The sequence below is a fragment of the Homarus americanus genome, unplaced genomic scaffold, assembly GCF_018991925.1.
Source record: "Homarus americanus isolate GMGI-L3 unplaced genomic scaffold, GMGI_Hamer_2.0 scaffold59495, whole genome shotgun sequence".
In the NCBI taxonomy this organism is placed as follows: domain Eukaryota; kingdom Metazoa; phylum Arthropoda; class Malacostraca; order Decapoda; family Nephropidae; genus Homarus; species Homarus americanus.
Genome location: NW_024732415.1, coordinates 1387226 through 1402968, shown reverse-complemented (window position 1 = coordinate 1402968; position 15743 = coordinate 1387226). Strand labels below are relative to the sequence as shown.

The following is a 15743-nucleotide window of genomic DNA, read 5'->3' as shown; positions in this document are numbered from 1 at the left end:
ACACACAAACACACACACACACACACACATTATATATTGCATCCGCTTAATAGAAACACATTATGGAAAGTCGTTCCAATAGTGTCATTATCCCACTCAGTGTACTGTATATATTTACCATAATATAGATTGTTTAGCTTTGGGCAACACGCATACATACACATGGATGGGAGGGGAGCATGTATACTGTATATGTATACAGTACTTTAACATGTACTGTATGATATTGGGTAAGGTAAGGTCCCATGTTCATGTAAACTTCACATAAAGCATATGCTAAGTCCTTGCAAAATTCACATAACTTAATTCACATTACAAAAAAAACACTGTAATCAAATCTCAGGAGTAATTCCTCAAGTTGTAATGTATTTCAAATCCAACATACTGTAATTATTATACTGTAACGATTATTAACCAACTTACACTGTGACTGGAGATGCAATATTCTTGAGGCACAGTAAGAGGCAATTTTGTTCTACCGGCTACAGACAATTAAACACAGAATTACTTGATCATGCGTGCAACTGTTCTAGACAATTACCATGACATTTAGAAGGTACCGTACAGTGTCTTTCATGCTAAGAGTCTTATACCACATCTCATTCTGATCTTAGTAATATCATGTAAATAAAAGTTTCATAGTCAGAGAGAATGGCTGTGATAATCTTACTATTGGTGGAAAGATTAGATTTTTTTTTTTAAATAATAAAATTTGCTTTTATAATTATTAGAGCAATGATTAGAGCTCTTTAAACCTTAAATAAATAATGTATACAAACAACTTCATATATCTTTGTGGTAACAGCATGAATTCTTTTATTACGAAAGCAATATTGTCTTTACTTGTTGATACAGATGTCTCTCACAATACCACACATCAACAAGCGAGAACAATATTGCTTTTGAATGCGAGACATCACACAATCACCGCATAAATCTAGGAGGCAAAATTTGTTACATTTGAGACACCCTGTATATATCTTGCAACTAATAAAACGAAAATTAATGCTTTAACTATCAATAATAACTACTTGTCAAGGTTGTAAAGAGTTCCTTAATTTATATCTCGACTAAAATTCTAGCAACGGTGATCACAAGCAGCCGAGAGAATCACCGTGAGATATTTAATTCGATCACCTGAAGTATCACCACCCCAGCTTATTTCACCTGAAGATTAACCACCCTAATGCAAACCTAACCTAACCTAACCTCATCACACCCAATACAGTAATGTTGGTTAATCTTTAGGAGAAATAAACTGGGGTAGTGATTATTCAGGTGATCCATTAAAATAAAGTTATGTTCCAGGAATATCGAGTTAAAGAATAATGTACTTTAATTTATGGTAAGGATAGGTATACAGTAGTTACATTAAACTATGGATAAATTAGGTTAAGTTATATTAGGTCAGGTCAAATTAGGTAAAGTTAGGTTAGGTGGTTATTCTTCAGGTTATCAACTTTCCTTTTTTATACATAATAAGATCAATACAAAGAAATACAATTGACTAACATATACTTTAACCATTCATCAATAGACTCAGGAAAGGTAAATGTATTTCACCAATCTGTTAACTCACACTCCCAGGACTTACATAAAGGAAGACTTGGGATAACTGGTTGTATATATTACAATTTTATTAAAATAATTATATTTGTGGCTTTTATTAAATTCCTGTAGTTGAGTTGAGTAATTGAGTCTCGGAGTTACCCCAGTCATTCCTCCCTCCGAGTCCTAACTCCTGACCGGGAGGGTGACGGTGATCCAGTTACATGGATCACATTACATTGATCCCGGTAACCCAGTTAGTCCTTTAAAGCTCTCCGGGAAGTTATTAACCAAGGTCAATCTATTAAGTGGTTAAATAAGAGCACTTCATCACTCACCTGCAAAGTTTAGACACTTAGTGGTTAGAGAACTGACAGTAGCCAGCAGTGGTGGGCGGTGGTCGTCAAAAAAAACAACTGAACACTTCTCGCTATTTTGTGACAGTGTGTCGCGGTTTTCCCTCAATATCTTCACCCAAAATCACTGTCAAGGTCACGTCATTACACTATAACAATCCTCACTAACTGTCTTGTCTTAATTTACCTCAGTCACTCATGATACACAGTAAACCAACTCGTACAGGTGTTCTCGCGGTGACTGTGATGTTTGTCAACAACAGCAGTGCGCAGACTCCGCCTCGCTCACAGCTGATCCCCACAACTGAGTCACCAGCTGCGTCTCTTGTTCAATATTTGCCACCCACGATTATTTATTATTTTACATATGAATAAACACCGTAACACAATGTATAGACTGAATATTAAATTTCTCTATTTGTATTTATACAGCACAATGTGTTAAGAATACGTAGTTGCATTATTAAAGGTACCGAGAACTGTTGTCTTTTTATCTAAATCAGTTGTTTCATTATATTGTTCTTATATCTGTAAATGTAAACACATCATTAATAGGATTTTTTTATAATTGTTTCTTTGCCATGATGAATTTCTTTCATCGTTTTACCACTTAACAGCCAACTAGCTATTCGGATGGTTGGTCAATTTCTCAGTTTTCGTAACAATCATCATTACCTTTTATTTTAATAAGCACCACGTTAATAAATCTTAGAGTAAATTTTAGTGCAATGGCTTTTGATATAGTTCCGTACTAGTCTCCATCAATGCCTCCGAGATTGCGTTTTCTTTGACGAGTGACCAGACAATAAATGACAAACTCATGTGGAACAATCGAGGGATTAACACGTTATCTACTTCCTTTACCCGCCAAAGCAGTAAATTAAGATATAAACAAATTATTAACTGAACTTTCCAGATTACAAAGAACCTGAGAAATATCAGTTACTTCCCACTTCCTTGCTAAGAGTCGAAGCTTAAATATCCAGAACTTAATTAACATATTTAGTTACTTGTTTCCAATTGATGGCCCCAATTTACAGTAACTTCACATTGGGATCAAATTGTACTGCTCTTTTCATATGTATTCAGCACAAGTTTCCTCTGCCCTTAACTGCATTTCTTAAAAAAAAAAAAGCCCCCATATTTAGGGCAAGGTAGATGGTGGCTAAGTAATAACGTAAAATATGGATAACGAAAGCTTTTGAGAATACTGTATTACCTTTTCATGTGGTTTGAATATAATACACCATCATATAAAAAAATACCTATAGTGTATAATTTCAACTTAATAGGTTTACCAATGTGCCAAGATTGGATCACAACATTGCCACAAAGTACATCATACAACTGAGGTCAGATTACACATTCAATTGTCTCCCTTGTCTACTTATTTCTTCTTGGTTTACACTAAATATCAATTTTCTTCAAACCTACAGACACATACTCCAGATTCTTTCACATATATTCCTAAGTTTTAATTAAGCTACACCTTCCAGGACAGCATTCAAAGATTCCCTTTTACCTCTCTAATTTCTTAATACATCAACTTCATTACCTTTCTATCAGCTCTTATTGTATTCATTTCCTAGCATTAAGAACCTGACGCAAGAGACTGCAGGCGGCCACACAGCACGGAGAACGATCATTATTTATGTTATCACGGCTAATCCACGACTCATCTGTGGAAAATGGCCGAAAAACAATGATGGTGTTGATGACGTTGGTTTCATTTATTGGGTTTAAAGGTGAAATAATAATTCATATAAAAACATTTCCTTCTTTGCTATGCTACATTCATAGTTTCTTTTTAAAATGAAAAATTAAATACATCATTTATTAAAAGTTATAAAAATCCATCAATAAATGAAGTAAGACCTATAATGGTATATTCCTTATATCTGTAAAAATAATGTACCTCTGATATTAAAAGATTTGTAACACTGACAGTAGAGGAGTCCTTAAGTTTTCTGCAAAAAAAATAGGACTGAATGTAACATTAACAATAGATAATAATAATAATGATAATTATAATAATAATTTTCAAATAAAAACAAATTCATCATCTGACTGAATGCTGGAACACTGTGATGGCAATTTATTCACAAAAATTATATAAGCGAGATCCGCAATTTACAAAAAGAAACTCTAAGAATCATAATTAAAAGCTCACCAGAATTACAAATTATGTCCCTGAACTTTTACTTCAGTTATCACTGTTTTTTGAACACTCAAAAACATATCGGCATTATCAGTCATCTTCTTTCCTATCCTTCTTGTGTGTTAGGTGGATCAAGGGGCACAGAGACCTCACAGAAGGGGGGAGTGGTGGAGACAGCCAGAGAAAGTAACAGGTTAAAACAATATTCTTTGTCTCCTTTACTTCTCTAAGGTTTCCAACCCTTGACCCAACCCACACCAGAGTGGAAGAGGTATACAGGAATACCCCAGTTATTGCAAAGGATGCGTTCCAAAAAGTCATCATTGTGAATAATGAATTTGCGAATATCAATGCAATTTTCCCCATAAGAAAAAATGTAAACAAAGGGGAGGGATGCGTTCCCAACCGGAAATTTCACCACATATTTTACGATATATACTCTTAATTATCCGAGGCTATAAGGTACCAGGGTCGCGTGCTCTGTATACAGTACAGTCGTAGCAGTAAAGGTGAGGAATGAATAAAAAAAAAAAAAATGCCAGTTAGCAACAGTATCACTATATGCAGGACACAGGAGACTGGAGCAGCTGAGATCCCTCCTCATCCCACGATCCAAACGCACATAAGAAATGTTTATGACCTTATATCATTTATTTTAATTTACTTTTGCACATTCTGTACGAAGGATTGTGAATGCATATAACAGAGAAAAAATATATTAACATTATGTAATTCTACCCAAAAATAAGAGTTGAAAAATAACAATAACACAGCTTGGCCTGGTAGGGGGAGAGTACAACTTGGTGACACGCCAAATCCACACACCCGTTCTTCATATTTCTTATTTAATATCAACATTTTTCTCGATATACAGGTACAGTACACTCCATATAATACAATAAAATAACTACAATATCATGAAAACAATACAAAAGAACAAGGTGTGTGTGCGTCGGTGACTGAGTGAGTGTCTGTGTGAGTACATTTGTAAACAAGTGTCAACATTTAAACGAGCATTTACCACTGCCATATGAAGAATTCTATAATGCCCGGCATGCTTTTCACGCAGCGGTTAGGAAGTAAGGGTAGAGGCGTGGGGTGAGCGTCTCCCACGCGTGCTCTGTGTGACCGGTGCCATTGAACTTCACTAATCTCTAAACCGCACGGGTCATGTGGCCAGCCTGCATGGTTTGAAATATTACTGTAGGGCGTCGTAACTTTTCTTTGCGAATAAGCGGGGTGTGCTCTGCGAATATCGAATAGGGGCGTTAAAATATCAATTACGGATAAGCGGGGCTGCGAATAGCGAGGTATTCCTGTACAGATAATGAACTTAATAGCCTTATAATTAACTCCTATTTGTACTGTTTGTTTCAAGCTAATCTAACAGACTCTCAAGGTCAGCACCCATCTGACTCAAGTTTCCTTCATCTTCACTCTCTCCATCATCACTGTCGTCACTGGGCAGACCCCCACCTTGTCTAAATATAACACTCGGGAGTTCGTCTTCATTCTCCATCTCCTCTTCTTCATCATTGCGTGCCAAGTCGTCATGCTCTATCGTGCTCTTGGACCTCTTCCTGCGAGGGCCCTCTTCTTCATCCTCTTCCTCGTCATTTTCTCCATTAGTGGTCGATGTGTCACCGTCCGAGGCATCTCCCTCATCATCGTCAGATTCGTCTTTCAAGGGAACAGATGAGAATTATTTACCATCACATCTTAACAAACACATCTCAAGTAATGTAAATCAGTCGAGTACATAGTGAAAATAATCTGTTCTGCTAGATATAGGAGAGGTAATTACTGTTAATACGTACAAGGTCTTGGGCAAGTCAACTCATTTTACAGGTATATTCCTTGTTTTCTGATCTTATGGTATGGATCAAATTTTAGGTAGTGAGAGAGAGAGTAAGATAAGAGATATAAGAGAGGAACAGTTATGAGGGATGGAGGGAGGGAGAGAGAGGTGCAGTATATACAATTTGTAAAGAAGAGGGGACAGGTGAGAGGGGAAGGGGTTACACACCTATAAGCTAAACACCTTACCATCGTCACTGAGGGTGTTTTGGACCTCCTCCGACATATTATTCTTATCGTCGTGGCCTATGATCCTCATATCCGTGAGAGTGATATATTCCTCCATAAGACTTCCACTTGCCGTTCTGGTTCTGCCGCTTGGACCTGCCTCAGTCTGCTCTGCAATGATAGATGGAACGTCAAATCAAGCAGTACAGTACAGTAGTTGCAACAGGAGATCAAGTTATGGGTACAGTCACTTAAAAATCTATCTCTACTTGGTGGGATTGATGAATTATAGAATGAAAACTGCAACTCCTGGATAGTACTCAGATAATTATTGTTTAATGAGTAAACTTTAAACCACCTCATTGGCTTTATTTAGACTGTAGCAAATAAAGAAATCAGTACAGCAGCTTCATTCAAACTTACTATAAAACTGAACAAATCAATAACGTGAGAAAATTATATATCTGGCCATCTGCTACGTCGAATAGATTCACTTCTAAATTCAACTTAAGGGAAGCACACAATGAAGAATTTAACCCACTGACTGAGCTCTACTGTATCTGTTTTTGGTGTTAATATTGGTAACAGGTGAATGCTTTACTGTGTTATTGTTAATATACATGAAAAATTAATTAATCACCAATATTTTCTTTTGTTAACATTTCCCAAACTAATCTACCAATAATAAAGTCAAGTTAAATATAAGACCATTTATCAATAAAAGACTTGAAGAGTTTTATATGTGTCTCACCTGTACCTGAGTTATATCTTAGTAACGAGAGGTCGGGGGTGAAGCAGTGGTGTGGTGGAAGCCGCTGGATCTCCTTCTCTGTCTCCTTGCTCAGAGGAAAGAGCCGCTCCTCTACAAGTTCCCATCTTTCTGCACATTTCCACAACCAGTTTGGGGTGACGACCTGTAGATCAGTATAAATCAAAGATGCAAATGATGTAAGATCGACAGAATGGAAATAATTATACAACAAAGACGACCACACAACAGGCAAAGGATGTATCCCCCATACTGATCACTGACTAAAATGCCAATGAAACTTTCTTCTCGAGGGACGTTCACTAAAGTCTTGCACTAGGTTGAAGAACCGCCAGGAAAAGACAAGAGGCACCCCAAGCTCTCCCAGAGGGTTGGGTAAACTGAGTTAGGTAGGGTAAGTTGGGTAAGATAAGATAAGGTAAAGTAAAGTAAAGTAAAGTAAAGTAAAGTAAAGTAAAGTAAAGTAAAGTAAAGTAAGGTAAGGTAAGGTAAGGTTGGGTTGGATTGGGAAAAAATCACCCACATAAGATATAAAGTTATGAAGTTAAAACCATTCATATAAACCAACATACCGCACACTGTGAGCAGGAAAGGTGATGTGTCTGTGTCAGAAAGTGCCAAACCACATAGTGAACAAATGACAGTAAAATACTGTACTGCAAAATAGACCATGTAGGAATATCCATAAGGACTATTTCTCAAGAGCTATACAGTGGAATCTCTATTTAATGGACCACTAGGAGAGGAAAGTCCGTTATATCGACGGTTCGTTAGATGTGAAACCTCTATCAAACCGACATTACTGTAAGCTACTAACGTAATATTTAAAGAGTACTGTAACATAACGAGCAGTACTCACATGTAACAGTGACTACATAGCACATACGTGAAAAGTAATGTGATTGGTTGAGTACCTTGATAAGATAGGAAGAGGTGGAAGCAGGGAACAACATTTATGGAATATCTGTGGGATTTTTATTTATTTATTTATTTATTTATATTTTTTGAAGCTGTGCGTTAGTAGTAAAAACACAAAGATGCCAACAGTACAAAGTGTCAGAGAGAGAGAGAACGTAATATTTCAGCATAATGAGTACTAACATATGGCTCGTATGAGTTAGCCGATAGTACTGTAATATATCAACTATTGTGACACTGTCTATGAACAAATCAACAAACAGCATGCAAGCACGACAAACCCAGAAAACAGATCTGAGAAGACACAAAGCTAGACAAACTGTAATTACCTTTCAATGCCCACAACAGATCTCTACACACAGCTTATATTTTCAAGACCCAACTTGCTTTAATTAGAGGAAACCCTGTAACAGACATAGAGGCTATAAGAGGTCCTTCACGTGAGGAGAACGACAAGGATATGGAGTCCCAGCTAAATAAATGAGAAATATTTATAGTAGGTGAACACATTCTAATCAAAGCTATAGTACAAAGCTTCAACGAGGTTATTAAAAAAAAAAATCATGCCACTGTAACAATCCTCAATTAAAAAATGGTTAAGCTGCTGCATAAACCAACTTACTAGAAATTCAACCACGTTATACCTTTATGGATTTGTGTTTTCGAGCGTAGTTCACTTTCTCCGTGTGCAGGTTCGCCGCGACCACGTGCGTCGTGTAGTTCTTTCTGTCGTCGCTCTCGGGAGCTCCTTTAGCCTTCACGATGAGTCTCTCGGATACCATCGCCCCGTAGCTCACGGCGATCATGTAAGCCTTAGACTCCTGTAGCCTCATCTGCTGTGGAACAACCCCCGAGAAGACTATGTTGACGCCCTTCAAAACTTCCCGGCGAACTGTCGGCACGATTGTTTTCAGGTCGGGTAACGCCTGCTCTTCGGCATTTTGATTCTGAGTCTTATCATACTCCTTGAAAAATCTTTTGTGGATTTTTTTCAGGATATCTTCAAGGTACAACAAGTAATCGTCAGTATCCTCAACGTCAAATACATTATCTGCGTTTATCGTCTTTTTACTCGACGTGACATCGTTCTCGTTTCTGTCGCATAATTTCACTTCCAATTCATCCTCCTCTTTCGTTTTACAGTACGCCATTTCTACATCACCCGGGAAGGCATTACCATCCTCAACTCTCACCTCGTTGCATTCTGTGTTCGTGTTCTCGGCACCCTCAACCCCATCGGCCGTTAATTCTCTATCTGCCACCGAATCGGGTTTTAATGCACATTCTGTTTGGTTTGGTTCGCTCGTACAACTATCACTATTCTCACTAGGTTTTTTATCGTTTCCCTCTGTCAATTCTGTATCACAATGCATTACCGAATCGTCACTTTGTTTACTCGAGTCTACGTCACTGTCTAGTTTAATTTCAGGTTCCGCATCTTTTGTATCTGTCTCACCACTCTCGGCTTTTGTGTCGAGTACCACCTCTTTAGTATCTTTCTCACCACTCTCTGCCTTTGTGTCAAGTACCACTGCTTTTGTATCTGTCTCACTCTCTTCTGCTTTTGTCTCGAGTATCACCTCTTTAGTATCTTTCTCACCACTCTCTGCCTTTGTGTCAAGTACCACTGCTTTAGTATCTTTCTCACTATCTTCTGCTTGTGTCTCGGGTACAGCCGTTTCCGAACCATTGCCATGAAACACATCGCCCATTTTGCCAGGTATCAACTCCTTACCGTCCTTGTCACTGTCCGAATCTGAACTGTAACTTTTCTTATCGTCTTCATCCGTTACTAAAGTGTTCTCAGTTGGAACTCCTGTGAAAATAAATGCTATATTATATAACCCATTAATATATTCATAGTGTAGTTCATTGTGTATGTGATGAATTCTTAATACAGTAATGTACAATCAATCAACTAAGTCCTTTGAGCTTTTTCCCACTATAAGAAGGAGACTAAAACTGAGAGTACACACACTTTCTCTCTCTCTCTGTACTGTCATTCATTCACTCTTACAGCCCCAACATGTGTATTTAGTTAGTAGTTACAGTAATTACTTCCATCACCTCACACAATTAAACATTACCCACTTAAACCACATCACACACACCCACTTACTTACCAACAGTTTTAATATTGCACTTTTTCAAATCCTTGAAGTCTATGCCCTCTCGGTCGTCATTTTCCTTCTTCTGGAGACCCTGAGGAGCGTTGATGTCTCCCGTGTGTCTGAAGAAGTGGTAGGGAATGACCTGTACGACGTTGGGGGAGAGGTTCCACACATCAGTCCGATCATCGATGATGCAGACGAGATTGTCTCCGCACGGGAAGAGAGAACTGCCAATTAATACAAAAAAACAATAATGTGTTTAAGACATGAAGAATACAACAGCACTGATACAAGAATACAGTAAATTAAACATGAACAATACAGTGAACATAAACAATATTGTAATTTAAACATGAACAATATTATGAACAAGTAAAATACAGTGAACATATACAATATAATACTGTAACCAAAACACAAACACCACAAAATAAGGTTAAATTAATATCACGTCTTATATCCCTCTTGAGTTATATCATCTACTACTCTTGTTAGCCTCTTTTCCCATGATGGAGGCGTGATGGGCGGGGCTTTTAACCTCCTCATCGGACATTCAGTTACAAAAAGAAGAAACATCACTGGAAAAGAACTGTGATATTTAACTATCTATGAGTACAATGAGAATCAAGAAGAATTGGTTTATTGGTGAGGAACAAAAAAGAAAATTACTGTACTTTCGAATGACGTGATGTGAAAAATAAGAAAATACCGAAATAAATTCAAACAATAATAAAAAAGAGGTATTGGTTTTCTGGCGAGGAACCAAAAAAATTACTTCCAATGATACGAAAAATAAAAAAATACCCCCCCCCCCCAAAAAAAATCTAAATAAAATCTAAATATCTTACTCAAGGTTGGCCTTTTTCGACATCATATCGAGGCATTCATTTCTAGAGAGAATCCTCTGACCAAACAACAATCGGTCTGGATCCAGGAAGTGGGCTATGTGGTGAGCATATTCCCTCACGCCGAAAGTACTGATGTGAAGCTCATAGTACTTGGATACCTTCTCTAGAAAGACCTTTGTGTGTGGCCGCAGTCTGGCATGATACCACGGGCCGCCATAGTTGATTTGGAAGTGGTAAACGTCCTGGGGGAAATAAATAAATAAAAAACAATACTGTACTTGGAAATAACTACACTACTGTCTATCCTGGAAGAAATAAAGCATAGAAATAAACAATAATACTTGGAGAGAAGAGAAGAATCACAATACAGTACACTAAGGTAAAATAATGCAATATCTACCTACCTGCTTCAGTTTGTCTACCATGAAAAGACCTTATGTGTTACTATGGCTAATTTCTATAAGGCTACAGCAGACATAGCCAAACTTACCTTCAAATTTGCTGGAATATTATCATTTGTCGTATGGATCAATGTCTGGTCCAAGTCTACTAGCAACACAAGTCTCCGCTGCTTCAATAGATTCCTTATGTCTTCTTTACCGAGCTTTTGGGCTTCCTGGAGACAATAACGTAATAATAATAATAATAAAGTGTTCACCTATATCACCTCCTTTTCCTTTACAGTAATTTACCTAAAAAAATCAGAAACTGCTCCTAAATGAGAATAAATTCATACACAGTCAAATTCCTCCCTAAATATGGAAAAGCATTTGAGATCTGGGCCTACATGAGACAAAACAGGATTTATTTGGTGTGCAACAGCTGTGTGGATGGAGTAGTCACATCCAGTACTGTACTAAGGTGCTCTGGTTTGTTGCTATGATAGTCTCTGTTTGCCCAGCTGTAAAAAGGGGTACTGTACCTAACTATCTAGATGGGGAAGTGAAGGAGTTCCCAGTACAGTATCAAGCCACACTGCCCCTTTGTGTACCAGAGGCTTAGTATATAATGAAGATATTCCAAAGTGTGGATTGGTGCGTTTGTAAATAAGTAGGGACGGAAAGAAAAACTAACGATAACTTCAAAATAAAAGTTTCAAATAGTCATGTGAACAAAATATTAAATAAAACTTGCAAGTAAAGTCAAAACTGGAACACTAAACTTTCAATTAGCTTTCATTTCACATTCAGGGATGCCAGAAACTACTTGAAACACAACTTAGGGCTCCTGTTTCTATCTCTCTTGTAAGTTTCAATTTATCTACATCTTTAAAAACGTTACCCAACACAAACTCTTCATATGTACCAAAAAAATGCTTCACCAGTCACAACAAAATACTCACATTTCTAGCAATCTTAAGGTCAGGTACAGAGTGAAGCATGCTCACTGCTTCTGTCTTTGGGAGGTCTTTCTCATCAAACACAACACCACAGTCACAACAAATGTTCCCCATCAAGGCATTGTGGGTACATGCTTCAAGTTCCAGTATGTCACATCTGTAGAGCCACAGGGGGAATCACATGAGGAAAATATATGGACTATATTCATTTGCTGTATTATTACTTCAAGACATATGCTCAATATACACACTTAAAAAAAAGATACAACAGTAAATAATAAAAATACTTTCAGTTCTTTCTATTTTCTTTACATATTTAACAAAAGCCTTAACTAATTTTTTTGCTTTTCTCCATCATTTATCAATTTCTCCACCACCAAAGATACTATAAATTATTTTAATTTTTTTCATCAGCCTAATGCTTGTCTTTCCTGTTAATCCTAATTACTATAATCAAGGAGGAAGTAATTATGTAACTTAATTGTCTAGGTATTTTCCAGGGCCTTCTGTGATTGAGGTAAAACAGGAAATTAACAATGCTCAAACACGTTCCCTTACACCTTCTGACACCCTGAGATGAACTGGTGACATCCCAGATCATTGTTGAAGCTACATAAGTTAGTTAAAGTCTTAGCATAGCCAGTTCAAGCCTGTTTCGAGTTCAACATTTAGACTGCACTTAAAAGGTTACAGAATCAGTCAGTAACATAGGTATTATACACAGGTGTCTAATTGTTTTACCTTTATAATTAAGACATAGTGACACCTAACCAACTACATCAGGTATGGGACTTATGACTGCCTGCTCTCCACCTAATACATCACACACACACACACGCCACATAACACAGGACTTACCCATCTTCTATTGTATCATCAACGTTGATGAGCACCTGAGTGACTATTCCAGCATACTTGGCCTTGATGATGATACATTCTCCGGACGTAGACTGGACTTCACAGAGACGTCGCTTTGGGAAGATGTTGGTTCCTTTCTTTGGGTAGATTTTAAGAACCTGTTAAGAGATATAGTATTTATTAAGCCTTCATTCATATAATAAATTTCATAGTCCTCTTTCAAGTCTTGTCCCTGTAGTAGGTTGTCGGGGTCATAAGCAACTACAGAGTGTCCCTTCAGCGGCTGTCACTTTACACCCGTTCAAGTAAGCAGCCGTCACTTTACACACATTCATGCATTGTAACTTATGTGTTCTTCTATGGCATTCCTCTTCCACACCACACTACAACACACATAATACACAACACACAGGTGGTAAAGTGTTTCTCATACAAAACCTCATGCACTTTTGACTTCTGAACTAAACAGGGAACCTTAATTTTGGCTACATGATAAAAAAAAGGCAAAAAAGCACAAGAGGAAAACATTTACTGTGATTATCATTTTATAACTTCGTCCAACACCAGATAGACAGAATGGCTAATCAACTACAGTTCAGTATATTATATAATTTCTCATTCATAAAATAAACCAACTTAAACTACCTAACCTATCAAAATTAAACTACATAACCTTAACTGAAATAATTAATTTAACTTAACCTTACCAAAACTACCTAACCTAATCTAAACTAACTAACCTAAACTACCTTACTCAACCTAATCTAACCTATCAGACTTAACCTACATAACCTAACCTACAATAATTATCCTCATCTATTATCTTAATAAAAAAATGAAATAAATAAATAAAAAAAATCCCACCTATGAAAAAAAAAGGCCAAACTCTCGCAATATTGTCGATTATCTGTCGTTGCCGTTGTAGATTTGTGTTCAGGAAATAAAATAAAAAAAGCAATAAATTCTGAAAAAATAATCCCACACCAACTTTTTAGCATATGAGAAAAAAAAATAATTATGTTAAATTGGGTTAATATACAGTAAAAAAAACAAAAAAACACTGCTTTTAACGGATATCAATTTAACATCTAACGGACCTTAACAAAACGAACTGTACATACTCTCCCAAGTATGCTATTATATAGAGGTTTTATATCTAACGAACCTCAATATAATGGACTCCACTCTGCTAATTAGCACGTTAAATACAAGTCTCAGTGTATGATCGAAGCCCGTATCTGCGACTTTTAGGATCTGACCTTGTATTAAGAGTTGGGTGGAGGAGGTGGGGGGGGGGGGGGGGGGATTACATGGTCAAAACATGAAAGTTCATGCAAATGGCTGATGTGGATTCATATATATATATTAGGTTAGCTTAGGTTAGGTTTTCAATTTTTAACATGTTGAAATATGTACCATTAAGTTTAGTAAGCTATTTGTTTTCATTCCTGAGACATTTGTACATTTTTCAACCTAACCCAACCTAACCTCTCCTATCCTAGCCTAATCTAATCTAACCTATCCCAACCTAACATAAACTTAAAATCCTAAACTTCACTGGATGACCAAAGCGATAATAACAGCCCCAAGACAATAAGGTGATGCCCTAAAACAAGATATTATCGTTGAAACAGACACATCTATACTGAGTGAGGTTTTTAGTATGGGGTAAATCAAGTCTCACAACCCAATAATGACCAACTTGGGTAATTCGAGTCCAAAAATTCACCTGTAATAACTATCTAACAGGTAGGTTATGGCTGACACCTTCTTAACCCTTCCTTACACTAAATCACCATAATCTTTCCCTAAACGATAACCTTCTTTAACCCCATAGTTTTAACCCTTATTTATCCCATTTATGGTTAAATAATGGTATTGGCTAGAGGTCATATATACCAGCTGGATGACGGCCGGTCTCTAGCCACATGTCTTACTAGTTACTGATAAAACCTTAACCCCTTCTTAACCCCCCCACAAGACTATAACCCTCCACGACAACCCACAGATAAGACATGACAGTTTGTTTAATCCGTCCCTAAACAATGGCGACATACCTTATAGTCTTGCCCACAGCTTCTGCCGACGTCTATCTCCCTGAATGTCTCTCTGGTGAGCAACATGGTGGTGTTGCATCTGTAGTTCACCCGCCGCCTCTAGTAGTTGTCCTCCTGTTTGTTTTGCTTTGCGTCGTAACTCACCGTAGATCCACATTAAATTTTATAGGGAATATTTTCTTGACTAAATTATTATCTACTTTTACTGGTTATTAATAAATCATAAATAAATATTATTATTATATTATTTCCTTAAATATATCTTAAGAATGATTAATAAGGCACTAATAACATCATTCCCATAATTGGCGGGAAAATATTTGGCTAGCATTATATATTTCTCTAACCCAGTTTTAAGATTATTTGAGTATTCATAAATCTTTATTGAGATATTATAGTAAGAAAATTTAGAATATACTTCACAAATAGCTCATCATATAACAATAACAATTAATGGCGCAAAAATTTTTGGCCGGCGACTGACAAATCTGTTTGGTATATTTTGATCTCCCTAAACTATTGTTTTCCAATTTGCTTGATTCATTTGTTTTTCTCAAACCTTAAATTATTACATTATATGAATTAAAATAGTCAATGATAAAATAATTAGGTTCACATAAATGACACGATTTTTGGGGGGGGGCTTGTAATTGAAAGACCCCAGAGGAATCCAGGAATATCAACAGCGGTTACATAATGTAATGAAATTTCTAGAAAACCGTTGAACTGTAGTTAGCTGTACAAGTATCATGGATT

The 15743-nt window shown here is 36.8% G+C and overlaps 1 protein-coding gene across 2 annotated transcripts; it reads right to left on the bottom strand.

Moving 5' to 3' along the window:
- Positions 1–3667: 3667 nt before the first annotated feature.
- Positions 3668–15153, bottom strand: LOC121868558 (RNA polymerase II subunit A C-terminal domain phosphatase-like). 2 transcript variants are annotated; one of them, XM_042369299.1, is made up of 10 exons: positions 14988–15153; positions 12931–13088; positions 12076–12229; positions 11224–11349; positions 10734–10975; positions 9898–10112; positions 8419–9590; positions 6839–7001; positions 6109–6258; positions 3668–5742 (listed from the first exon to the last, which is right to left on the bottom strand). In XM_042369299.1, the coding sequence occupies exons 1-10, from the start codon at positions 15051–15053 to the stop codon at positions 5441–5443; spliced, it is 2748 nt and encodes a 915-aa protein (XP_042225233.1). In that variant the 5' UTR covers positions 15054–15153; the 3' UTR covers positions 3668–5440. The 2 variants fall into 2 exon arrangements, with proteins under 2 accessions (XP_042225233.1, XP_042225234.1); XM_042369300.1 differs by having other exon boundaries at positions 6845–7001; positions 14988–15151.
- Between the last annotated feature and the right edge of the window lie 590 nt (positions 15154–15743).

What these genes read in the sequence shown, in the direction of transcription:
- LOC121868558 (XM_042369299.1), bottom strand. Translation starts at nt 15,053, where the DNA reads ATGTTGCTCACCAGAGAGACATTCAGGGAGATAGACGTCGGCAGAAGC. An exon ending in ATATTCCAGCAAATTTGAAG is followed by an intron (nt 10,976 to 11,223) that starts GTAAGTTTGGCT and finishes TATTTCCCCCAG; the next exon opens with GACGTTTACCACTTCCAAAT. An exon ending in AAGATATAACTCAGGTACAG is followed by an intron (nt 6,259 to 6,838) that starts GTGAGACACATA and finishes CTATCATTGCAG; the next exon opens with AGCAGACTGAGGCAGGTCCA.